At 50.1% G+C, this 25,031-nt stretch overlaps 2 protein-coding genes across 3 annotated transcripts; both read left to right on the top strand.

The window, feature by feature from the left end:
* The first annotated feature begins 11 nt into the window (after positions 1-11).
* On the top strand, positions 12-6,287 carry LOC121059033. The gene is made up of 8 exons (XM_040535322.1): positions 12-2,405; positions 2,543-2,602; positions 3,018-3,151; positions 3,347-3,445; positions 3,602-3,755; positions 3,944-4,014; positions 4,492-4,587; positions 4,704-6,287. Exons 1-8 carry the CDS (start codon positions 2,369-2,371, stop codon positions 4,962-4,964), a joined length of 912 nt encoding a protein of 303 aa, XP_040391256.1. The 5' UTR covers positions 12-2,368; the 3' UTR covers positions 4,965-6,287.
* Positions 6,288-6,949: 662 nt separating this feature from the next.
* On the top strand, positions 6,950-24,490 carry INPP5B (inositol polyphosphate-5-phosphatase B). Of its 2 annotated transcripts, XM_040535315.1 has the most exons (22): positions 6,950-7,160; positions 7,276-7,355; positions 7,796-7,893; positions 8,288-8,317; positions 9,089-9,199; positions 14,183-14,276; positions 15,640-15,810; positions 16,285-16,386; positions 16,793-16,907; positions 17,550-17,666; positions 18,538-18,725; positions 19,133-19,244; positions 19,358-19,467; positions 19,664-19,799; positions 20,387-20,497; positions 21,181-21,343; positions 21,497-21,732; positions 22,301-22,414; positions 22,789-22,873; positions 23,246-23,373; positions 23,624-23,735; positions 24,061-24,490. In XM_040535315.1, exons 1-22 carry the CDS (start codon positions 7,104-7,106, stop codon positions 24,183-24,185), a joined length of 2,595 nt encoding a protein of 864 aa, XP_040391249.1. In that variant the 5' UTR covers positions 6,950-7,103; the 3' UTR covers positions 24,186-24,490. The 2 variants fall into 2 exon arrangements, with proteins under 2 accessions (XP_040391249.1, XP_040391251.1); XM_040535317.1 differs by lacking the exons at positions 6,950-7,160; positions 7,276-7,355; positions 7,796-7,893; positions 8,288-8,317; positions 9,089-9,199 and adding an exon at positions 10,045-10,129.
* The last annotated feature ends 541 nt before the right edge of the window (positions 24,491-25,031 follow it).

Raw genomic sequence — 25,031 nt, 5'->3', positions numbered from 1 at the left:
TGAACATTGCATGCTGCCAATGAGTAATGGTCCTGTGCTATATCTTGCTGTAAGCATATGATTTTCTTTGGGTTTCACTGCAGAACAAACTTCAGTGGCTTGCATTGCTGTTTTTACTTCAGCCCTGTCTCCCTTTTGGGGTGCTGGCCAGTGGGAGTTTTCCAGGGAATGAATAATTGGGATTGGTTTAGGTTGGGCTGTGTGGGCAGTTTGCTTTCATTTCTCCAGCATTGGTGTTGACTTGGAAGACCTGGTAGGTGCTCGTACAGATCCTTTCTTTGGCGGCTCTCTTGAGCTGCGGTGCAGGAGAGTTGACACAGGAACCCAATGCTTTTAGACTTGACTGTTGTGACTTTAGGAGCATTCCCAATGCTCCTCAGCCCCATGCAGAGATGTCTGAACATGCTCCGTAATATTCATGCCGCCACATGAACTGCAAGTCCAGTGAGGAGAAAAGGGGCGCCGTGCAGAGGCCATGTTCATCCTTTGTGGCAGTCCTCGTGCTGCCTCCAGCGGGGTTTCATTTTGGTATAGAGTTGGCTTGTGTGACATCTCTAGCCTGAAAAATCCTTTTTTTTTTTTTTTTTTCCGCTGCGCAGAGACATTCGCATCTCCAAATCCAGCGGAGCAGCAGGTAACAAACACCTCTCCCTGGGTGATGGTTTGTGCAGCCAGTGGTTGGCAAGGGTGGGGCTGGTCGCTGGCACCAGGGTGCTGCAGGTACCGCAGCTGCTGTCGGTGCTCGGAGGCGCAGGCAGCTGCAGGATTTCGCTGGTGCACGGGGGCTTCAGGGCGCAGACGGACAGGGTGAGTCAATGCTGGGAGCTTTTTCCTTCCTCTGCTCTGGGGAAAAGTCGCTCTCCTCGGGATGAGGCTGTGTCTGACGGGCGTTGGTTCTTAGCCTGTCCTGGAGCAGGGTCTGGCTGCGCTGGAGCAGCACCCTGTTCAGTAAGGGTCGCCAAACCTGGTCCAGGTGGGGTGGCTGCCCTGCTCTGGAAGGTGAGGGCCTCCATTGCTTTCTTTCACTCTGCATGAACACCCGCAGTGGCTGCTACACAAGCTTCAGCCATGCCAGGTCTTTGGGCAATGGTATCTGAGCCTAAATCATAAGACGGGAGGGAAGTGTTTTAGTTCTTGTAGCACTTTTTGGAGTCACATCTCCACTTTCCGTAGCTAAACCGGTAAAGATTTTGAATGAGAGCAGAGATTTTCCTACAATGGAGAGCAGGGTATCGCAAAAAGCACCCAAACAGGTAGAACTTCCCAAACCGTGGGGTGAGCAGCAGGGCAAGGGGCTGGCTGACGGGAAGCTGTGCAGGCACCTCTGAATTCAGAATCCCGTGTGCCAAGGATGTGGGTGCCGCCGTCCTGGGCTCGGAGGCTTCTTCATTTGCAACAGCATCAGCAGACTGCTGCGTGTTGCCAAGCATCGGTAACTACCCCACGCTGGTGCTCCTGGCAGCTGCTCGCAAATCTGCGTTACTGTGAGGCTGGAGGGTTACCACACCAACCAGCAGCACGTGGCCTCCCGGGGGGCTCCTGCTTGCCAGCCGCTGTGCCGAGCCCCTGGGCCCCATCGGCGGCAGCCTCGGTGGTTTCGGAGAGCCTCTCCAGGCTGTGGGGGTGCCCTGGATCCGATCCCACGGGAAAGAGCACACTCGGGGGCATCGGCCCTGGGGCAGGGAGCTCCCGGACTCCATCTGTGCTTGTTCAGCCTCCTCTGGCTGCAGCCGGGACTGGAAGGGCCCGACACTTGCTCCCTGATGCCCGGTAAGCACGGTGATGGGGTTCTCTGGAGCACCCAGAGCAGGGCTGGGTACTGAGGGTGCCAGCAGCTTGCAAAGGAAGCATCTCTGGAGAGACGATGTGCCTGGCAGGGAAAATCTGTCAGCCCAAACCCTCAGCAAAGCGGCTCCAGTGCTGAATTATTTGGTTATTTACATGCAGGATGACTTCTGGCTGGAGAGCCTGTCGAGACATCCCGGCTTGCAGTTTTCAGAGGTGCTGTTGGTGGGTATTGTTACTGCCAGGCACTTCTTCCTGCCTGAGGAGCATGTCCTACCACTACGGGGACCAAAATGAGGTGCTGAACTACCTGGATTTCCCCGGGTGTCTGGAATAACGGCTGCAGAATTTCCAGGGAGAAAGGTTCAAAAAAACAACCCTCAACAGGGACAGCCTCTTTCATGTAACTTGTCCTGATTTTATTCCCTGTTCTGCTCCTTCCCCAAGCTGTGGCTGGGCAGACGCAGGGATCTCGTGCCACCGTGACAGCGGCCACCGCTGGAGTGGGACTGTCCCCTGGGGCTGCCCAGCCCTGACTCTGCCTTTCCCTGCCAGGTTCCAGCTGAGGCTGCTGGTGGGGACGATGGCAGGTCACCGACAGCTCGTCCTCCCCCTTCAAGGTAACGGGGGCCCTGCTTCGGCAGGGAGAGCAGCGTTCCTCCTGGGGAGGTCCTCTCATGGGTTCCTGGTCTCCTGGGGAGACTGCTGGGGCTGGATTTGGCCTTTGGCGGTCTCAGTCATCTCCCCTCCATTCCAGGCCTGCTGCTCTGCGTCGTGGCTCTGCACTTCGGCTCCTGGGGCCCTCTTGCCACAGCAGGTGAGCTCCGCACCCCAGGGGAAAGCTGGGGCTCCCACTGGGAGCAGGGCAAAGGCTGCAGCTGTGTCCCTGTCCCCTCTTGGCTGTAATCTGTAGGATGGAGCTGCACTGAGGGACCTTTTCTAGAGGTTTTGCCACCAGACAAGACTTTCTCACATGTGATGTGGCTGGAAGGGGGAGGGAGAAGCTGTCGGAACATGTCCATAGTGGTCTGTTGCCTGACCTGCAGCTCCCTCGTTGCTGGCTGCAAAAACCCTGTTTGGGTTTGTCCCCCGTTTGGGACATCCTGCCACTTGCTGCCATCCGCATCCCAACCCCGATGTGACCAATGTGGCAGTGGCTCAGCAGGGAACGCAGGCTTGCTGAGCATGCAGTCGGGGTTTCCTTCACCACAATGCAACTTTCTGTTTTCCAGAGCACGAAGCGGCCCCCAACGCCTCCTCGGTGGCCCCCAACGCCTCCTCGGTGGCCCCCAACGCCTCCTCGGTGGCCCCCAACGCCTCCTCGGTGGCCCCCAACGCCTCTGTGAACAGTACAGAAGGAACACTGGTAAGGAAAGGGAAGGGGGACGTTGGCCGGGCTGCTACAGCCCCAGGACCAGGCTCTTTACCCACCTGGTCCCTCATGGGAGCCGGGAGTCCCTTGAGAGCATCTCCTGGGGTGGAAGGGAGCCGTTCAGGCGATGGTGGTGCTGCAGGAGGAGGCTTTGCTGCATGGTGACCTCGTGGTGCGTTCGCCCTCCAGCTCACCTGCCAGAGCTTCCAGTGCTCTGGGGAGAGGTGTTACCAGGATGAAGCCTATGCCAACGAGACGGCCACCTGCCACAACGAGACTTTCTGCGAGGTACGGAGCTCACCGAGACAGGGTGTGGGGGGCTGTGACCTTGCAAGTCTGTTTTCCTTTATCTCTGCTGCAATTTGTCAAGTCGTTTTTACACCTTCGTAGTGGCATCTCTTCACACTTCTAGCATTTTTTTTTCCTTTGGCTCTGCTATTGCAGCTTTATCGTTTCTCCAGCACAAACTACACAGCCAGGTGCAGCAGCGCATGCGGCACGGAGCCGTGCAGGACCAACAGCAGCGTGAGCTTGCAGCAGTGCGCCCTGGAGTGCTGCGACGCCCCGCTCTGCCTGCAGCTCAATGCCAGCTCCTACGGTAACTGCCCGCGGGGCTCCCCCGGGCTGGGGGTCCGGGGTTAATCCTGCTGCACCCGAGGGAGACGGGTGCACAAAGCCCACTGCGCTGGGCTGGCTGCATCGCCGCGATTCCTCTGCTCTGGGGTTCCGCTCCCGAGTGGCTCCCGCATGGGCCGTGTCCTCACGGGGCTCCTCTCGTGTCTGCAGGTGACCTGCCAGCCACCACCACGCCGCCCACCACCACCGTCGCCACCACCCCCCGGCCTCCCCCCCGAAATGTAGGTACTGCCAGGGAAGGGCTACGCAATGCTGTTTTTACAAAAGCTGCCTCTGAAAGGGGAGCAAATCCTTAACGAGCTTTGCAGGGACAGAGCCCGTAAGAGTCCCAAGCCCAGCACTTGCTTTGGTTCAAGCAGCTTGAGCTGACTGTACAGCACCCATGGGTGCAGGGTGTTGCTGGGGCACCCGAGCGCTGGGGAGGGGAAGGTGCTCATCTCTGCAAAGCCTTGCTAAGAGGAAGGAAAAGGCAGCTTGAAATTTGTTCGCTGTGGTGGTGTTTCGCTGAGGTTTCCTGCGGTGTCGGATGGAGGGCTTATCTCTGTGTGTGAAATGCCTGAGATGGCACAAATACTGAAATGCAGCGGGGGGGGGGTTTGGGAAGGGCCCTCAGGCTGCCTGAGGTCTAGCTCCTGTCCTGGGCGTCCTGCTGTCTGCACCAACAAGCACACTGTGTCTCCTCCGGTCCTGTCTTGTAGGGGAAGGTCTGTGCAGCATTCTCCTGCCATGGGGATGGATGTTTCAAGGGGAAGAAGGCCACTGCTAGATGCATCGTTGGGTATGACTTCTGTCAGGTACGGCCTTGGGGGTAAGAGCAGGACAGCTGGGCTGTGCCCAGGAGCCTGCGTGCGTCCCCACGATGTGAATGCTGGAGGCCAGGCACGATCACTAACGTCTCTTTTCCTTCCAGATGAAGAAGACTGGCCTGGATTTTGTGGCAGGATGCAGCAAAGCCTGCAAGGCTGCCAAGCCCGTCTGTGCTAAAGGCGTGAAGGCTGCCTGCTACCAGGAGTGCTGCCCCGCCACGCCAAAAGCCAGCTGCCTGAAGCTGGATGGCAAAATTCACGTCAACGGTGCTGGGCAGGTGCCTCTGGCCCCGCTCCTGCAGCTCCTGGCATGCGGGGCTGCCCTTCTCCTGAACCGCGGGGTCTCCACTCCTCTCTGGCTGTAAGCGGCAGGCGGGGGCCCCACAGCCTGCCCCCTGCTGCTCCGTGCCACCGCACTCAATAGGGTCCCATCCCTCTCTGGCTTCAGCCACATCCCTGTGCCAGGAGCAAGGGGCTCCAGAGCTTGAAGACGTTCCCCTACGCTGCTGGGACGGCGGAGGCTGGATGGAGGGACCTCGGGTGTAGGAACAAGACTGCCTTAAAAACCAGAAACCTCTGTTTTGAGTGAAGGCACGGGGTCTGCTCTAGTTAATAATCTGCTTCTCCATGCAGCCTTTCTGGACACCCACTTTGTGTTTAGTTTGTACTTAATAGCTCTAAAACCTCCTGTCTGTTTAGGCACAATTCTTAACTGTTTCATCTCCACTTCTTAGGCAGGAAAATGGGGCTGAGCTAAAAGTGGCTTGTGGTTTAGATGACCCTGTTTCATATCTATGATTCTCTATGCGTAAAGATAGAGCAGAGACAGGAACAGGAGCCCGGGCCGTGACTTTCTTGCATCACAGGCAGCTGGTGGGTAGCTCTGCGGGGGCAAGGTGCTGCCACTCCTTCAAGCACACAGTCTGCTGTCCTCTGTCACTGCTCTCTTTTAAGGGGAAAAAAATGCAAAAATAAAAATAATGTCTGTCCCCTGGCTCGCTAACTGGGTGTGTTCTGAGTGCCTGGGGGATAGGGGGGGACCCCAGCCCGCAGAGCTGGGACTGTTGTGCTTCCACCAGCAGGAAGGCTTCGCTTCGGAAGCCCTTAAGCGGAGCTGCACGCAGCAGATGTGGGACTGGACGAGAAGAGGCTGCCTGAAGCGATAGCCGGCCCCTTCCACGTTGCAGGGCTGCCTCCATCCGCCTGCAGTTCTGCTGCCTCCAAACCGCAGCACAAGGGCTGGGGCGTGTTTTTTTTTTTCTTTTCAAGCTTTTCAGGCCACATGGGCAGCGTATTGCTAGAAAGTGAAAACAGAATGGAGCTCGAGCTTTTTTTCTATTTCAAAAACAACATTCACCATGCCATTTCTTGTAAGGATAGAGGCTTGGAGGTCGCAGCAGATATTTTGGGCTGATTTCCTTTCGTTTCCTCTTTGCAGGCTCTTGTCCATTCTGTACCGCTGCAGGAGTGCAGAGGAGGGAGGGGAAAGGCAGGCGGCGAGCGGTGGCTTTAGCAAACACTGCTGCTTTTTTCATAGCCGCTAGAGTTCGGCTGTCACTTCTGCAGCTGGGGGAAGAGCTGATTTAGACCAAACTCCCCTCTGTTTAGTATGCAAACGACTTTGTCTGGTGACATTTCCTAGCACCTGCTTACACACTCTGCAGTAATTAATTTGCATAATTAAAGCAGGAGCTCAGAAGTTGGCTCACACCAGCTGGGTCTTGAAATGTAACGAAAATGTAACGAAAAGTAATTTAAAGTGCTGCTGAAAAAAGAGCTCCTCCTCTTTCATGAGCAAATTAGCCTCTCCAGCCTGCTACCGACCCCAAAGCTTCCTCCTCTCCTTTTCTCCCCTTCCCTTCAGGGCACACAGGGGCATCCTCAGCCCGGAGAAGTTCCTCACCCTCTTTTGTTGGCTGTTTTCCATCACTCCCGCTCCCTTCCCCGGCTTTTCACCCTCTAATATCGGTGAACTGCGTGCGGCCAGCTGTAAAAATCGTTTGCAAGCTCAATGAGTGGGGCCGGAAAATGAGGCTCGGCGTGTTTCCTGGGGCTTTGGGACCTGGCTGGCCATGCTCTGCTTTGGGTGGGAGCGCTCCAGACAGCGTCGCGAAGCCCCCCAGCACCCGGTGACCCCCGTGGCCGCCCCCCTGGTGACAGCGGCGCCTGAGATGGGAGCGTGCAGCTGGGCTCGGGCCCTTCCCGGAGCGAAGGGTTAACGGAACGCCTGGGGCAGGCCGGGAGCGGGGCGGGCCTCGGCCGCCTCCGGCCCCAAGAGCCCAGCTGGGAGTGGGACAAGAAGTGAGGGGTGCCCGGGAGCCTCTGTGGGACCGAGCGTGGCCATATCCCTGGTCCCAGTCCTGGTCCCGGTCCCAGTCCTGGTCCAGCCTCCCTGAGCTGCATCGCGGAGCTTGGCATCACCCCAGGGCTGCTGCTGCTGCTGTTCCCCGCCTGCTTCGGGGCCTGCTTCGGGACCGCCGGCTCTCGCTTCTTGGGCGCGGAGCATGGACCAGTCGGTGGCCATCCAGGAGACCCTGGCCGGTGGAGCGATGTGTCGAATCATATCCTTTGTGCTGCGGTGATGCTGGCTTTCCTCCCTTTTCCGGGCCCACCCCGGTTTGAGGAGGCCCCGCCGGGATCCCATCTCTGTTTGCTGTTCCTTGACCCCAACCGAAGGCCGTGCAGGGAACCCTGGCTGGTGGGGAGAGCGTGGAGAGCCGGCTGCTGGGCCTGGTGGAGAGCTGCGGAGAGCACGCGTAGGTGCCGGAGCGGGGAGGGCGGGGGGATGCTGCTGGCAGGAGGAGAGGCTGCAGCACAGCTTGACAGGTTTTTTGTAGGCCTTGGAAAGTGCCTGAAATCCCTTCCTATCCCCAAGCACTTTCTACCAGGGCGAGGTCTGATAGAGCACTGTTTGGAAGGAGTTGTGCCTTGGCATTTCTCCTGCTGTGCTGTACAGACGGGTAACGAGGCGAGCCCAGGCCCTGCAGATGTGGGCTTGGTGTGTGTTGCCAGTAACATGAACATATTTTTATTTAAATGACAGGGTAAGCGGGACGGTGGGTGCGTGGTGGAGAGGTTGCTTGGGGATTTGCATGAGGCCACGTTGGCAGCTGCTGCTGGATGGGATGGGGTCTGCCCCTACCTGCAGAGATGCCAGAGGGGAGGCATTACCTCTGTGTCTGCTCCATGCTTGTAGGATCTACATTTACAGTCACCGGCGGATGGCCATAACCGCTGAGGATGTCTGGCTGGAGAAAGTCATCCCCATCAGAGAAGGGTTTACAGTGCAAGAAGGTATGAACGCGCTTTGGGGGTGTAGTGACCACCTCTGAAGAAGGGGGTGGAGGGATTTGGAGTCCATATTTTGTTGCTCTGCTGGCTAAAACTTGAGATCTACTCAGCCCTTCCCATTTTCTCTTCAATTTATAATCCCTGGTGAAGCTTATGAACCACATGGCATAGCTGGTAGGGCCCCGCCAGATTAATCGTTCTGCAATCCAGAGCGCTCTGTGTCCTACCAAGCATCACCCACGGCCTCCTGCCCCGGCAGGTCTGCTCTGCCCATTCCCGTGCTTGCAGGGAACATTTGGGGCCTGAGGACCTTACTGAGCTCCCCAGCCTTGAAGTATTTTTGTAGTCAGCAATCCTGTTGCTTTGCTTCTGACTGAACTTTCTTTTGCTTTTGCAGTGATACCTGACAGTGACCTTCATGTCATCGGTGAGTTTTGTTGCTGTTTAAGTGTCAGTGCTCTAGAAATCCCCGGGCCCTGCACCAGCTGCACGCAGCAGGGCAGAAGGACGCACTTTTGTGCTCTGAGCTGTAGACAGAGGATACTCCTCTGTAGGTGTACGCTGTGGAACAAGAGGATCTTGTCTTCCTGGGTGAGCTGTTTGCCATTACTCTGCTCGTGCAGACAGAGCGTTGTCACTCCTGTTCAACCAGAGTAACCGCTTCTCCAAATGTTTTTAAACAGCTGCTGAAAGATCAATTATCGGCCCTTCCAGGGTTTCTCTCAGGCACAGCTATTTGTGTCTGTTATCAAAACACACAAGATGTAACAAGGGGTGACCAGCAAAACCACGTTAGTGGAGCATGCAGAGACTGTTACATATCTTCCTGCTAAGACAACATCTACAAAATGTCTTGGAGGCATTTGGGTGGGACGGTACCAGAGCAGTGATGGCAAACGCCTGGTATCAGCAGCAGTTTGGGCTGGCATCAGTGGACGTGGTGCTGCTTAACACCTACCGCAGTGGCCACCAAATGCATTCACTGTCACTGAATGAATGGAACAAAAATTATTACAAACAGTGATTTTTATATTTTTAAATGGCATTCTCATGTAAAATGTGAAAAAGAAAGACCCGGGGAGACTTATTGATAGAGTCTGTATGTGTGCACCAGCTGCTGCAGAGTGTAGAAAATGCTGGGTGTTTCTGAGTGCTTGGCAGCACCAACCATGAGCTCTTCTCCTCCCATTATTGACAGGCTCCGATGTGACGGTCCAGATCAGTTCAGAAGACGATCGACTCACGGTGCGATTGCCCTTTGGCTCCCACACGCGCACGTTCCTGCAGGAGATCAGCAGGTGCAGCCCAGGTACGAGCTCTGCGTGTGCTCGGTGTTAGAGGCGCAGGGAGCCTGGCTGGTGGCTTGTGTTTGTAGTCTTGTGAGGAAGAGCAGCGTCAGCCTCTGCTGCTGAAACCGGTGCTGAGCTGTGACGCTTTGCTAGGGTAACGATTGTGCAGCATCAGAGAGCTCAGCAGCACTTTGAGCTGTGACCAACCCATGCACTGTGCAGTCAGAAGGCCACATGGAAATTTATTTTGCATGCCCTGAGTGACCGCAAGCTGTCACCTCAGATGCTCTGCGTCTGCTCACCCCCTTCTTGCTTTTTCTCACAGCCTGGCACTTTTTCCACCAGCATCTTCCTCTGTGCCTGCAGCTTGGTGCCCCTTTAGCAAATGTGCTGAAGGTGTGTGCTGCTCCAGGAGGACACAAGCACGCAAATCTCTATGCCCACGGCCGTCACCTTTCACTCTGGCCGGGAAGACAGCACCTGGGGAGCACTCCAGGGCCTAGGGGCATCTCCCGGGATAGCTCCAGGGCCCTGGGGAGGCTCTGGAGCGACTCCGGAGCAACTCCAGGATGGCTTCGGGGCCTTGGGGCAGCTCCGTGACGGCTCCGGGGCATCTCCAGGGCCCTGAGGCGGCTCCGGATCGACTCCGGAGCACCTCCAGGATGTCTCCGGGGCCCTGGGGCAGCTCCGTGACGGCTCTAGGGCAGCTCCGTGGGCCTGGGGCTGGCTCTCGCTGCTCCCAGAGCTGTCAGCGGCCGCCCCGGGCCCTGCCGCTCTGCCACCAGACACCTCTCCGCGGCCCAGGCCCCGTCCCCGTCCCCGTCCCGTCCCTGCTCGGGGGCGGGCGGGCCCCGAGCGCCGCCCCATGCCGGGCGGAGCCGGGCTGGGGCGGAGCGGGGCCGGCAGCGGCCGAGCTGCCGCGATGTCGGCGGGCGGGAGGCCCCGCCGAGGTGAGCCCGGGGGCTGCGGGGGTCTATGGGGACCCGGCGGGACCCGCTGCTGCCGGAGGGGGCCGGGAGCGGGGCTGGAGGCGGGGGAGCCGCCTGGCACGGCTCGGCCCGGCTCGGCTCGGCGCCTCCCGGCGGTAGCAGAGCCGTTCTGCCCGGGCCGGCCGGTGGCGGTGGCTCCGGGGGGACCCGGCCGGGTGTGGGGGGTCCTGGCGGCTTGTGGGGCTCGGGGAGCGTTTTGAGAGGGGAAGGGAAAGGGCTCGGCTCTCGGACGCGGGGCTCGGCAGCTCCCTGAGGGGCCGGGGGGGGCTCCGGGGGTTGGGGCAGTGAATTTAGGGCGCGTGGAGGCAGCTGGTGGGGTCTTGCAGAGCCCTTCTGCTTCTGGGGCTTCCTCTGCGGGCAGAGAATCGCAGGCAGCGAAGAGAAGCACGTCGGGGGGGCATTGCCAGAAGAGCTTTGCCCGCTATGGGATCGCCCTGTCCAGGCACCACAGCCCTGTGCCAGCCTAGGCAGCGCTTGCAGGGCCTGACAGGTTTTGGAGGCTTGGCTTTCTTCACCGCCGGCCTTCGTGTGCCCTGGCTGCACCTCGCAGCAGTCCCGCAGCGCTGCTGCCTTCGCCCTCGCTCTCAGCGCTGTGGCATCGGCCTCTTCCTCTTGCCGGCTCGATGCGTATCGCACATGCCCCCGGTCGCTGCTGCTGCTGCTTTTTCCCTTTGCAAAGTGAGTTTGTGAGAAAGGGCGATTCCTAGAAGTCAGCGCAGAGCTGGAACAATTCCTGGAAGTTGGGGTGGGATTCAAAATCAAAATCGAACCGTTTCTGCTTTACCCACTTTCAGCTCGGCTGGGCTCCTCGTATTCACGTGGGTGCAGTTTGGTGCCACCGATGTTCCTTCTTTTTATTTCGCTGTCAGTTGTGTGTTTAAAAAAAAAAAAAAGAGAGAAAGGATGGATTTTGTAACTCAGACCTCAGGCAACTGCACAAATTGGATTGAGCCAAGGTAGGGATCTGGGAACATCTGTTCAGACATGGCATTTTAACTCATTGCTTAGAACTGACTGGGGGAGACCTGGGCATAGAATCCTAGAATCATCAAGGTTGGAAAAGCCCTCCAAGACCATGTGGTCCAACCGTCCCCCTACCACCAATATCACCCACTAAACCACGTCCCTAAAAGCATGCTGAATGAAACACAAGCCGGTTCCTTTGCTGGTTTGTTTTTGTTGTATCTGGAGCACAGTAACACTCTTTGAATTGTAAGCTTGTTGGAAAGTAGTTCTCCTATCAAGTCATGCCTTTGAGCTTTGACAAAGTTGCCTTTTCAAGGCTTGATTGTGTTTTTCTTGAGTTGGAGGAGTTTAGGGATTTTTTTTTTCTCATGTTAGAAGAAGAAAGCGCTCTCTGCCATCACTTGGGATTTTTTTGGAATATAAATTGATATAGAATGAGCTTTTGTCTGCTGTTTTCCATTACTAGCTCTTGCTCTGTCATTAAATGAACATGAGTACTGAGTGAGCAACTTTCATAGGCAAATCAAATCACATTTAAATACTGTGTGAATGCGGCCATTTGCTAGTGGTAATATTGGTTTGTTGTACCTTCTGTGGATTAAGGCTGGTTAATGAATGAGAGAATCTATAATGGAATTTAAATGTCCATAGTTTATGTTCCCAATTTCAGTTAATACCCTTATCTAAAATCCCATCTGTGTGCACGGTCACAATCACAACTGCAGTTTTGCTTCATTTGGAACAGCAAAAAGCACAAAGTGACTTCCCTCCAGCCAGGCGTAGCGCCGTCCCGCATGGACTGCTGCGTGCACTTCGTTACGCAAAGAGTGGGCTGGCTGAGACTGACACAACTGATGGCAAGGCTAATTTAATTCCCCCTTCCAGCACTAAGCCTGGATCCTGCTTTATCCAGAAGAGAGGTGACATCGAACTGCTTTAGAACAGTATTATAACGCCGCTGCACACGTTTAATAAGAAAGGCTTCGTTTTGTAAGTCCCTTCTAGCTGCAAATCCTGATTCTGCTGCTTTCTTATCTCTGCACGTTGCCCTTTATTTCTGTGCCCAGTTCAATTATTACATAAGGTCATTATCTTGCTAAAATATTCCACGTTAGATTGCTAATATACAGACCTCCTCTGGCTTGAGCAACCTCCTATCTAGATGTGAATTTATCTGAAGGAAACAGCCCGTTCCCAGGGCTAATCTCTTTCTAAAGAGAATCCTACATAACATCATCAGCAAAAATATATTTTTTTAAATGCCAAGGTACAATGTATGGCTGTGATCTTTGGCTTGCCATCTCGCCCTGCGTAGCAGCTGTGCCAGCAGCACTGAGCAGGCGCACAAACCTTGCCAGCAGCGGCACAACCAGCTCCTGCCTGCTGCCCAGTGCTGTTGGCGTCTGCGGGTAATAAAGATGAACCTCTGCTCCCTTCCTGCTACCAAAGCAACAGTTGTCTGGTTGCTTTGCTCTTTACTGTGAAAGTTCAAGTTGGTTCTTGTCACTGTCAAGATCCCTCGCATGGTCTTTATCAGGAAAACTTGCGGAGGCTCGAGCTCAGCTCTGATTAAGCACTTAATGCCTATGGAGAAAATTCGTGGCTCTGCCCGAGCTCACTGGGACTGCGCTTCGTGGTGCAGCACTGAACTGCAGATAGAGAGAAACGTTCATCTTTCTTCGAGGAGCAGGCATATCTTGTTCATTTAAATGTTAACTTAAATTTAAGTTAATTTTAATTAATTTAAGCTTTTGTTTAAGAGCATTAAAATAGGTGTCTGGGAAACGCTTGTGGTTGAATGAACTCTGAGAGAGTACTGAAACTTGGTGATGCTGCATCCGAAGCCAAACGCGTTTCTGCTAGCAGAGATGCACACTGCTAATTTCAGAGTTTGTTTTAGCAAAGGCTGCTCCTGCTCATTGCCACAGGACTTTGCTTGTGTGATCTGTAATGAGGCTTGAATCATGTGCTCTTCTGGAAACAGCCTCCGGTTAATCCCCTTACAGAGTCTTTATTCTGGGAGGGCTCTTTGGGCAGAAGAGGTTTTCCAAGCTGAGAATATGGCCACTTCTTGTCAGCTTGTTTATATTCTGAGTGCTTGTGTAAAGTACTTTAAGTTCTGTTTCTGGTTTGTGCTCTTGTCCTAGAGGGTGTACTATGACAGTGATAAAACTTTAATTTTTCTGGGTAGTGCTCACGGAAGGAGAAGCTCAGCCGAATGAGTAGAAATCTTACAAGCTTACATTTTGTATATCATCATTAGACTGGTGTGCGAAGTGTTGTTGCCTTGATATTGCTGTTTTTGCACCTTAAGCAGGGAAAACCCCATGCAAAATTCTCTGCTTTAACTGTTACTTTGCCACTTATCAGCAGAATGGCATAGCTGAAACAAATGCTGAGACTGGTCAAATTTTGCTAACATGGTATAACGTGTTTAGCGTTGCACCTGTATTTAGCTGCATTTGCATACTAGCTGCCCTGTTACTTCTTCAGGAACGTTGGATTTACATGGCAGCACTTATTTCTGCTGAGTTGTGGCAGGTTTGTATGGTGACTACTGCACTGCTTTGCAGGGAAGGGCTCCTGTGCTTTGCTCTGTTTCTGCAGAGAGGCCCAAACCCTTTAAATGTTAGTGTGTTTAGTCTTTTTTCTTCCTTTCCTTGTACTTCCCATCTTGCTTCAGAAAGAAAAAACTAATTATTAGCTTAGTTTTTCTGGATTTCCAGGATAAAGCCCTGGATTTTATGGTGCCAGTCCTGGTTTGGCTTAGCTCTGAAAGAGAGCCGGCAGCTCTGCTGCTCTCTGTGGCCTTATGGCACGCTGGTGTAAGTCCTTCCTCTGCAGGGGAAGCTGCGTCACCACCAAACAGTTCTGTCAAAATAAGATGAGCTGATCAGATAACAAAAAGAGAGTCTGTGGGACACATTGTTTCTCTGTACAAGCCTAAACTATATTCTGCCCATTGGTTTTCCCTTCTGTTTGCCTAAGTGTGTTGATAAGTTAAAGAACACTTTGTGTTTCATGTGAAACTTGATTTTTTTTTTCCAGAAGTGGTTGGCTCTGAAGGCATCAAGCAGAATGGAAAAAAACTTGCAGTTAATCAGAACTGGAGCCATGACAGCACTGATAAAGGTGCTCCCAGGTATGGTTTCCCTCTCACTTCTGGTGTATTTTCGTTGAAGTAGTTGAAGCAATACTTGTGTGCATCAGCTCTCTGGGGAGGGTCTAGTGAGGTGTAAAAGTGGCGGCAATGTTTCTTTGCCTGTCCAGCTGTGCCTCCCCTTTGCAGAGGCTCTTTGTTGACAGTAAATATATATAGCACCAAACTTCAGTGTGCTTCTGTATGATTGTGCACAGACGGAATGAGCTGCAGTGGGCAAGCTGTTGATATTTTGATGTCGAGGGGAAGACAAATTGCAGATAGCTTTCTGTCTGGGTTTCCTGGTTTTCAGCTGGAAACCACATGGGGAAGTTGGTCGTTCTGGTCCCAGCGTGACACGTCTGTGCAGACACGGGGGCTTGAGGAATCTGCCTGCTGCATTATCTGCTTCCAGGTGCTGGCAACTGTGCCAGCTGCGGTCATCAGAGGTAGCAGGATCTAGAGCAGTAGCTGGCAACTTTTTGGGAAGAGAATCACAGATTCTAGCTAGGAGAGAAAAAAAGCTCAGCATAAGCACGCTGTCAAAACTTGAGTGGGAATTTCAGCACTGCCTCTCAGAGCCAGTCCTGCTAGTCCCCCTATTTGGGCATATTTTGCTCTTTGGTGGGACAGGACCTGCTAGCGTTGTTTGTTTTGAATTCAGAGAGCATTGGCTTAGGGCCACCATGTCTCATAGATACACTCTTAAAATGTTAAGAGTTTCATTTTCCAGTTCCCAGGACTTTGTGGACCCTGCTGCATATCCTTCAAAGTCTGTCTCTGTGCCGTCCTTGGCACTCATGTGTAGGTTGTTGACCTTAAATTTATATCATGCACTTGCTTGTGGGAACTCCCAAGCTGTGGCATTACTACTGTTGCAAAAGGAGTCTGCAGTAAATCACAGAGCAACAAGATACTAAATAAAACCACCTCTGTCCCCATCTACTCTTTGCCGCCTCCTTTCTAGATAGAGCTGGGACTTTTCCACCATGAAAACAAACAGTTTTTCATTCTTCTGCTGAGGTCAGAAGGGCTGAGCAGGGGGAGATGAGATCTGCATCTCCCTGTTCCTGTAAGCAGGAAATGTGTACGGCTTTGTGTACAGGTGAACAAGGTCTGCCCTGACTCAACAGGCTGCACCAGCTTAGGGGGAACGGGTTGTTATTTCAGTTAGTTAAACTGGTTTTATCTAGAGGAGGTCTGAGCTGTTCTAAGAAATGCTCGTTTCAGTCTTGTTTGCTTATTCTGCACACTGATCAGTGAAACAGACAGGTAAATGAGAATCACGTCCTCAGTAGCAGAAATAAGCTGCTCAGGGTGTGTGTTTATTCTGGGCTTCATCTAGCAATTTTGTTTTCCCTTCCAGGCAAAGCAAAGTCAAATCTGATGTGAAAACTGAAATGGTGCGGTCCTCCAGCGTAATGGTTTCAAACATGGCTTCAATCTTATCAGAACCAAAGTTTGGACTAAGAGATACTATTGTTAAATCTCAGCTCGTACAAAGGGAGGATTCCTACACGTACATCCAGAACTTCAGGTAATGATCGTTCCCGAGAAGAGCTTGTTTTGGGGGTGGGAGTAAGTTTCCTATGCCTGGAAATACATCAATTCTGTGCACCCCTGGCCGCCTCTCTCGCTCCTGTTTACTGTTAGCCTTGCAATTGTCCTACTAAGCTCATAAGAGCTTGGGTGAAATATATAATCAGGACAAAAGCTTTACTGTGGTTAAAATCCATTTATGCAGGTCGTTCAATGAATTTATCATTTCGAACTGCTACTGCACAGCTCTATTCTTATGTCTTTTTACACTCTATGCAAAAATGTGCATCCTTCTGTAAAACAGGCTATAAAGACGCTACTGTAATTAGATTGTTGTAGGAATTTAGACTTTGTCACATTGTCCTAATCCCTCCTGGAAACAAGTTACTCGTACATAATTATTATTAAGTACATGGGCTAATACTAGTGGTATTTGCAGCTCTGGGATTTAACAAAAGTGAATTCTTTGCAGATTTTTTGTCGGGACTTATAATGTGAATGGTCAGTCACCCAGGGAAAGCCTCCAGCCCTGGCTGAGATGTGACGCGGAGCCTCCAGACATTTACTGCGTGGGGTGAGTGTCTCTTTCTGGCTCTTCCTTCCAAACCTTGACTCTGGCTGCTTGCTTGTGATCTGTAGCATGAGGTGTTCAGCCAAGACATCACAGCTGAGGAATGTTTGCGTTGCCTTACTCTGTTGCACAGCTCTAGAGTGTGTGTTTGCGTAGCCTGAAAGGGCTGTTATTCTGCTAGTGTTTGGACTCTTTGGCACTGCAGTTTTGCAAAATCTTTAATACTGTTCCATTTAATTCTAACAATTAGCTTTACATTTAACTTGCCTCTGAAATCAGCATAACTGAATTTGAGTTTTAAGTTACCAATTTAGTGTGAGTATAAATTGTTTTAGTTCTTCCCTGGAGGGAAGGGCTGGAGTTATAAAAAAAAAGTGCGTGCACACATGGGTTTCTTCTTCTACTGCAGTTTCCAGGAGCTTGATCTGAGTAAAGAAGCCTTCTTTTTCAATGACACACCGAAGGAAGAAGAATGGTTTAAAGCTGTAACTGATAGTCTTCACCCAGATGCCAAATATGCAAAGGTAAATGGGGCTTTTGGGGAGGTTTGAATGTGGAATCATTTTCCACTTGGGCCTCTTTTCACTTTGCTTTTTCCTGTTTTCAATTGCTGTGTCTTCCAGAGGTTCATTGTCTGCAGCTTTTGCTCAGTCAGAAGTGCTCTGAAGGTGAAGTAGGTAGTGTTACTGTGCAGGGTGCCAAGGCAGAGGGCAGGACAGGAGGGAGCAGCTAGGCACCGTGCATAAATGAAGCTCCTGCTGTCTTGGGGGAAGTGAGTAGGAAGCGTCTTAGCATCTGCCATGTCTGTCTCCATAATGCATGGTGGAACGAGGCGTGAAGGTATCTTGGTAGGAACACTGCCTGTGTTTTGGCTCCTGCTCCGTGGGTCTGCTTTGTCTCTTGTCGCTTGTTTAAGGGAAGCTCCTTCTATGGGCTGCCTGTGCTTTGGCCTTTGCTTTGGGCTCCGGCTTCCTTTACTGTGGTGTTGGTCCCTGGCTCCCTCTTGTGCTGTGCTGATAGAGTGCCTGCGTACTGTGTGGCGAGGTGGGCTGTTGGATGAGCCTGGAACTCTCCTTCATCTGTGTTTTGCTGACCCTTGTTCTGGGCTGGGGGACAACGTGCCTTCTCCCATTCTAGTATTTAATGCAACAGGACCTATTTTTCAGGTGAAACTTGTGCGGCTTGTGGGAATAATGCTTCTGTTGTATGTGAAAGCAGACCTTGCTTTGAACATCTCCGAGGTGGAAATTGAGACTGTGGGAACTGGCATCATGGGGAGGATGGTAAGAATGACAACTGTGCGTGAGAAGGGGTGAGACTTAGGAGAGCCCTGGGGAGCTCCACTCCTTAGATGTAGTGGTTATTCCTCTAGCTAAAGGAGGCAGCTGCTTTTAGAAATGTAGAGTCCCGTCTCTGTGACAGCTCAGGCTGTTGCTAGAGGGAATCACCATGTGTTCTCAAAAGCTCATAGACCTTGTGGGAAAGGCTTCTTTGAAGGCTTTTTCCTGATTTCATGTGCTGGGCTGTGTGGGGCCCCAGTCTCACGTAGCTTGATGCTGGCTGTGATTTTGCTCAAAGCAATTAATGCGAGGAAACATGAGTAGAAGAAATGTGTCTATCCAGATTATAGTTTTCTTGAGGAGGACTTATTGGCCTCTTGCCATTCTGCATCACTGGAATGAAGTCTGTGCCCTTTGGTTGTAGTTTCATGAACACTGCAGCTATAACTTGGCAGAGGTGTTTTTGGCCAGCTAAGCCGTGTGCTTCCTCCTCCACTTACTTTTTTTTTTTTTATTGTCTGTGTTGAAAGGTCTTGTTTGTTGCTAAACGGGTTTCAGGACTTGTTGAAGCAACTGACCAGCTCCCTTGTTGATTTGAATTTCCTTTTGTATTAACTAAATCCTGAATTACAAACTGTGTTCTGTAAATTTGCTTGCCGTGTTCTGTTGCTGTGTGAAATCCTCACATGAGTTCCTGGCTTAAATTCATGAAGTAATTATCACCAATTGGGTTTTCAGCCTTTTCCTTCTTCTGGAATTAAATGGTCTGCCTCAATGTCTTCTGGCTTGTCCACTGCCGTTAGCTCATTTCTGGATTCATCCGTTGTGTACAGAACAAAAGCTTCTGACCAGCATCTTTGTCTTTATCTTTCAGGGTAACAAAGGTGGTGTTGCCATAAGGTTTAAATTCCATAACACTAGTGTGTGCATTGTGAATTCTCACCTTGCAGCTCACACGGAGGAATATGAGCGGAGGAACCAGGACTTCAAGGACATCTGCTCTCGGATGCAATTCTGCCAATCGGATCCAAATTTGCCACCTCTCACTATTAGCAAACATGAGTATGCTTCCCCTTTGATTACCTGATTCACTGCAGGTGGCAAGACAGAGCCTTATGAACATGGTGGGGTGTAAGGTTCTCTCACGGATGTGAGAAGGGTGGCTAGCGATGCAATTATTAGTCTGGAAGGGTCAGAAAGGCTTTACTATAACCCTGGTTTTGACAGTGGTCATCTATAGAGTTCTGGCAATCGTTTATCTTTTTACAGTCTTCCAGGCCTTGTTTTATTTTCCTGTATGAAGTTGGAATGAGGCAATAATATGCATCAGTCTTCTCAGTGGGTTGTAGGATTTAGTCATTGAAGAACAGTAAAATCATCAGTTAGTAAGAGATTGTGACAAACATGCAGAATGGGAACTAAAAATAGCCAAGGTAGAAAGAGTAGCTTTGGTCTACATTCTCTTTCAGTGTGATCTTATGGTTGGGTGACCTCAACTATCGGCTGGAGGAACTGGATGTGGCAAAAGTGAAGCAGCTTGTAGATGAGAAAGCATTTTCAGAACTTTGCCAATATGACCAGGTACTGATGCCCCCCTCACCTACCTGCAGGTGCTCCTTAGCCTTCTCGGTGCTCCCATTTAGCTCATATGGGAATTGTGCTTGAGCTTATTTAATTTCCTTTTTCTTTTGTAGCTAAAGAGGCAAATGAATGCAAAAGCGGTCTTTGAAGGCTTTACAGAGGGAGAGATTTCTTTCCAACCAACATACAAATATGATGCTGGCTGCGATGACTGGGACACAAGGTACAGTGATTGCTTCATATGTGATGACATCAATGGCTAATGTCATCACTGAATGTGGTAAAAATAAAGTTAAAGAAAAATGCAGAAATTGGCCTTGTCAGGAAAACACCGAATCCCTGGGAGAGCAGAATTCTGCCTCGCAGTGTTACTCCATCTGAACTGTGCCTGGAAACTGTAATTTTTACCTCTGTCCTAGTGAGAAGTGTCGTGTTCCAGCATGGTGCGATCGGATACTCTGGAAAGGGCAGAACATTGCCCAGCTGAGCTATCGCAGCCATATGGCTTTGAAGATCAGTGATCACAAGCCAGTTAGCTCTGTGTTTGATATTGGGGTAAGTACGTCTGTATCTAAGGAAATAACTCTGCTGACCTCGTCCTGTGTGTGGGAAGAGGGGGAGGAGGGGAGAGGCTCTCATGCTGGATTATCCCCACTTTTATGGCATCTACACAGAACAATGGCTTGTAAGGTGGGCTAGGTAATATATTGAGGTGGAATCATTGTTCTTAGTAAACTAGGGTTGCATTAAGTGATACTTCACTTCGGCAGAATAATTTATGAGTATTCTTTTGCTTTTTTTTCTTGATCATTTTCACAGCAGCTTGCAGTGCAGCCATGCTACGTCATTGACAGCCCAGGAATGTGGTTTAAAAAAAAAAAAAAAGGAAAAAAACACCCAAAAAATAACTGGGTGACTCTCTTGCCTCTCTTGCTAGTTATATGCTACTTATAGCAAGGTCCTTTATTGTTGGGTCCTGAGGAGGAATAAGAGTATTAGTGCTCCAAGTGGTTCCGTTCATCAAATGTGTTGTATGTGCTACCGTACTATTAAAATTGAACCACTTCATGTTTCAGTCTGTGTTATAGCTCTCCCGTAGAGGCACAGTAAATACCAATTGGTGCTGTGTGTGTCCTTTTCAGGTGAAGGTTGTGAATGAGGAGCTCTATCGAAAAGTCTTTGAGGAAATAGTGCGCTCCCTGGATAAGATGGAGAATGCCAACATTCCCTCGGTGACCCTCTCCCAGAGAGAGGTAGGGTATGTTCATCTGCCCTGACTTGCTGGTCACATTGAGCATTCCTATTCCTACACCAGAAGTGTATTCTAGTGGTAGAAGTATGTTAGATGGATACTAGAACGTGGGGTCTGGTTCCAAAGAAACAGTATATTGACTTTCATCTGTTTTCTGTTTACAAATCCTTGAAATATTTATTTGTTTCTGCTTTAGGTGCAGGCAAATTTCATCTGTGATACCAGGCTGAAACGCACAGCTCTGTTACTCTCTGAGGTGGAGAGTGAGAGAGTAAAAGGGCAGTTTGTGCCCCTTGCTGTTGCTTGTTCTTAGGAACATAAAATGTAAATACTGAGGGATTTGGAGAAGGTCACAAAACCAGCATTTGCTTTTTGTGTTGGGAACTAAAACAGACAAGCAACTGAGACATTTGAGGCTACAGCTATCTTGTTCTCAGGTTTCACTGAGGTTATTTGAGGGGAGCATTTGCTTTAAAGTGCACGCTAATGCAAATGACTTGAGCGTACATTGGAAACAAGTGTAATCCTATTTAATCCTGGAAGAGGTGGGATGTGGGAGCAAGAGGGTTAATCTGGATATCTTGCTGCTTAATGATTAAACTGTGGGACGGGAATATGAGGAATTGCTGGTGGTGCTTGGCAAGGGGGGATTGGCTGATGATGTTGATTGACGTTTGTTTCTAGTTCCACTTTGAGGATGTTAAATACATGCAGCTACAGATAGAGAAGTTTACAATCCGCAATGGACAAGTGCCTTGCCAGTTTGAATTTATCAGCAAACCAGATGAGGAAACCTATTGCAAGGAGTGGCTGATAGCTAATCCTAGTAAGGGCTTTCTGCTACCAGGTGAGCTCCTCATTGTTCATTTCATGTTAACGAGCTAATATTGTCACCTTTTGGCTTAGTTTTCTCTCCTATTTTGACAACGTTATGCTTTTTTACAGGCTTATGGGTTTAATACCATTTTTTAATCAGTATGGTTTTCTTACGTTTTGGCAGATTCTGAGATCACGATCGAGTTGGAGCTATTTGTTAATAAATCAACAGCTACGCGCTTAAACTCTGGAGAAGAAAAACTTGAAGATATCTTGGTCTTGCATCTTGACAGGGGGAAGGATTATTTCCTGTCTGTAACAGGAAACTACTTGCCCAGTTGCTTTGGGTCTCCCATTCATACGCTGTGTTACATGCGGGAACCGATCCAGGACATGTCAGCAGAATCCATTCAGAACCTTGTGAGTTAAAGATAAGCTTCCCTTCTGAGCCCACGGGAACCATTAAAACTAGGTGGTTAAGTCCTGTCTGTTACTACAGAGCCTTCTTTCACTTCCCTGGTCCATAGTCTGAGAATACTGGTACAGCTCGTGCTCCCTAGCGCACCATCTTCACACCTTGCAGTAGTGCTTCACGTGGATGAAGCAACCCATTTCACGTAGATCGCTGACAGTAAGGCACTGTTTGCTCTGCCTGCACATTTAAAAAAGGTGTGCTACTTCTAAACGTAGACCTTTTCTCTGGAGCCTTTGGCTTTCCCCACACTAAATGGAGATGTGTGCATATGTGAGGCACGATGTAACGTTTCCGTAGAGCTGAGTGTACATGAAGCGTGTTTGAGAGCAGCTTGTTCTTTCTGTCTGCACTTTTGATACAAAAGTGCCTGTTGGACCTGTCTTGTATGAAGACTAGTGAGTGAAGCTGCACAGTTCTGTAACAAGTATTAACTCTCAGGTGTAAGCTCTGTGAAGCAATCTGCAGAGCTGAACAAGAAGTTGGCTAGCTCCTTTTTTTCCTCCCCTCTCTCAGACCCTGATGCCACTAGAAACAAGTGATGCTGCTACTCAAGCTGAAAGGCCTCTGGAAATTCCCAAAGAGCTGTGGATGATGGTGGATCACCTATACCGCAACGCTTCCCAGCAGGTTGGCAGTGCTTGTGCTGGAACTGCAAAATAATTTGTTTGCATTACGTTTAGTTTTGGACAAGGTACTGGTAATGGCAGCCGTTGCTAACTGTGGATGTTTGTGGCCAATGGTAAAGGGTAAGAAAAGGACATTTTCGAGATAAGTGATCTTAGTACCCTGAGTTGCAGTGTTCCGTGTGTGGTATGCACCAGCAGCTGTCCTTCTGCATTGCTTTTTATTGCAGTCCCACAGCCTTACTAGAACTGCTCGTGGTGAGATTGGTGCTGATAACTACCAATCTAGCGAGATTTTTCCAGCCAGTTTATAATGACAGTGCTTTATTTACCCAAATATTTATTTCCCTTGAGATTGACTGATGGTGGTCTTTTCAGGAGGACCTGTTTCAGCAACCAGGCCTCAGGTCTGAATTTGAGCAAATACGAGACTGTTTGGACAAAGGAATGCATGATACCCTCCGTATCCTTTTAGACTGATGTCTGGTAGGGCTCACTTTGCCCAAACAAAAGATCTAAGCCAAGAAAGGTTTTATCAGTCTTCTGTGCTCCATCATGGTTTTTAAATTGCTGTCTCTCATCTCATGGTAGCTGAGATATGCAGCTCTTCACTGCTACTTGCAATCAGTACTAATGCCTCTGCAGAGTCATTGCTATGCTGCTGAATGATCGTTGGTGAACTATGTAAGTGTCTGACTGCCCGTGGAAACAGAGTTTGATATGTGAACTCAAAGCTGTGGACAACAGGAGTTCCTGGAGACCTAGGCAATGATTAATGTTTCAGCAGAAATAGACCATACTGTGCTCACCTCTTCCTTAACCATCTTTGGATCAGTTGGCAGCAACCACTCGGTAGCAGAGGCCCTGCTGCTCTTCCTGGAAAGCCTGCCAGAGCCGGTCATCTGCTACAGCTTCTACAGCAGCTGTTTGGAGTGTGCCAACAACTACCTGCTGAGCAGCCAGGTAATGCCAGCGTCGCTGGGAGACCGTTTCTGTTGTTCTGGAAGGAGGGGGAAGCAGACTGGTTTATGCTAGACAAATAACAGGCTTTCGCTCTAAGAAACTTAATCATCTCGTAATAGAATGGATCTAGGACTGATGTGCCTTGGGTTATTAAGAGCTGTTTCTGTTGTGTTTGCAGACAGGTAGTAGATAAAGCTGCTAAGCCATTGCCATTTCTTCACTAAAAATGTTGTTTGTTTTCTCCACCCAGATTATCTCTAAGCTGCCAGAATGCCATAAAAATGTATTTGAATATCTAATGGCGTTTCTACGAGAACTACTGAAAAATTCAGGGAAAAACCATTTGGATGTGAATATTCTTGGTAAGGAGAGCAAAATAACCATTCTGTTCAGAGGGGGGTTTCAGTTTGTGTAACAGAACACGGTTCTCCAAAGTGCTTGCAGTCATGGCTTCTACTCTTTTGAAGCATTTAATTATCAAACAGTCTGTAGAAACACACTGTCCTGGCAGTAGCCTGAAAAAAAGCTGTAAAGGGACACAGAAGAGATGCACGTGTTGTCAGCTTTATCTCACCCCATCCTGAAACAAGGCTCTCTCTCATTTTGACTGAGTGGGGTTGGTGGAATTACTTTTGATAGCCTGCTGTTGACTGGTGCTCTCTCTCTCTCTCTCTCTCAAAAATGCAGCTAGTATATTTGGTGGCTTGTTACTTAGACCTCCTCCTGGACATCCCACACCTGATATAGCGGAAAAGAGGAAAGCTCAGCAATTTATCCACCAGTTCCTCTTGAGAGAGGACACTTTACCGTGAATTCCAGATGCAGCTAATCTGATTTTTAGATATCAAGCTACTGTAAAAATATTTTTGTACAGTATACCAGCTTTTTTTTTTGAATATCACAGTATTTTGTACAATCTATTGCTATTAAATGCAGCTCAGGCAGTTAGAATCAGGTGTCACTGTTAATAAGCTGTAAAATATATTGAATTTCTAAATAAGCTGTCTGTAGACAAGCAAAACTATAAAAGCTGATATTTTCACTGTATTGTATTTAACTTGTATTAAAACTCAGAATTTTTAAGTCCTTGTTATTTAAATAAAAGCATCTCAGTGCATTTTTTCCAGCTCGTCTGCCCCATTTCAGTGTTGGCTGGTTTAGATTCTTGATTTGAGGGTGATTTCAGTCACACCTGTAAAAGGCAGGGAGCAGATCCAGTCCACAGTACTTCCAGTGGTACATTGGCTGTGGTAGCAAAGCAGATGTACTATATGAATATTTCTGTGCTTTCCCCAGTACTCTAGCCCTGCGGGAACATGCAGCAACATGGGGCAGTGATCTAGTCAAGGTGAAAAAAAAACAGTTTCTTGCAAACCTGTCATTTCAAAAACAGATGCCGGCTGATGCCCACAGTGCTGAGCGAGGGCAGCTGCAGGCACAGACAAGATGAGCTGAGCACCAGTTATGGCCTCAGCTGGAGCTTTTTGTGCTCAGGCATACGGTTCAAAGATATTCCACCCTGCCATGGCAGGGGGACTGGAGCCGGCAGTGTGCCCAGGTGGCCAAGAAGGCCAACGGCATCCTGGTTTGTATCGGGAATAGTACAGCCAGCACACCAGGGAGGTGATCGTCCCCCTGTCCTCAGCTCTGGTGAGGCC

This window comes from Cygnus olor, chromosome 23 (assembly GCF_009769625.2).
Source record: "Cygnus olor isolate bCygOlo1 chromosome 23, bCygOlo1.pri.v2, whole genome shotgun sequence".
Lineage (NCBI taxonomy): Eukaryota > Metazoa > Chordata > Aves > Anseriformes > Anatidae > Cygnus > Cygnus olor.
This window is presented reverse-complemented; position numbering and strand designations above follow the sequence as displayed.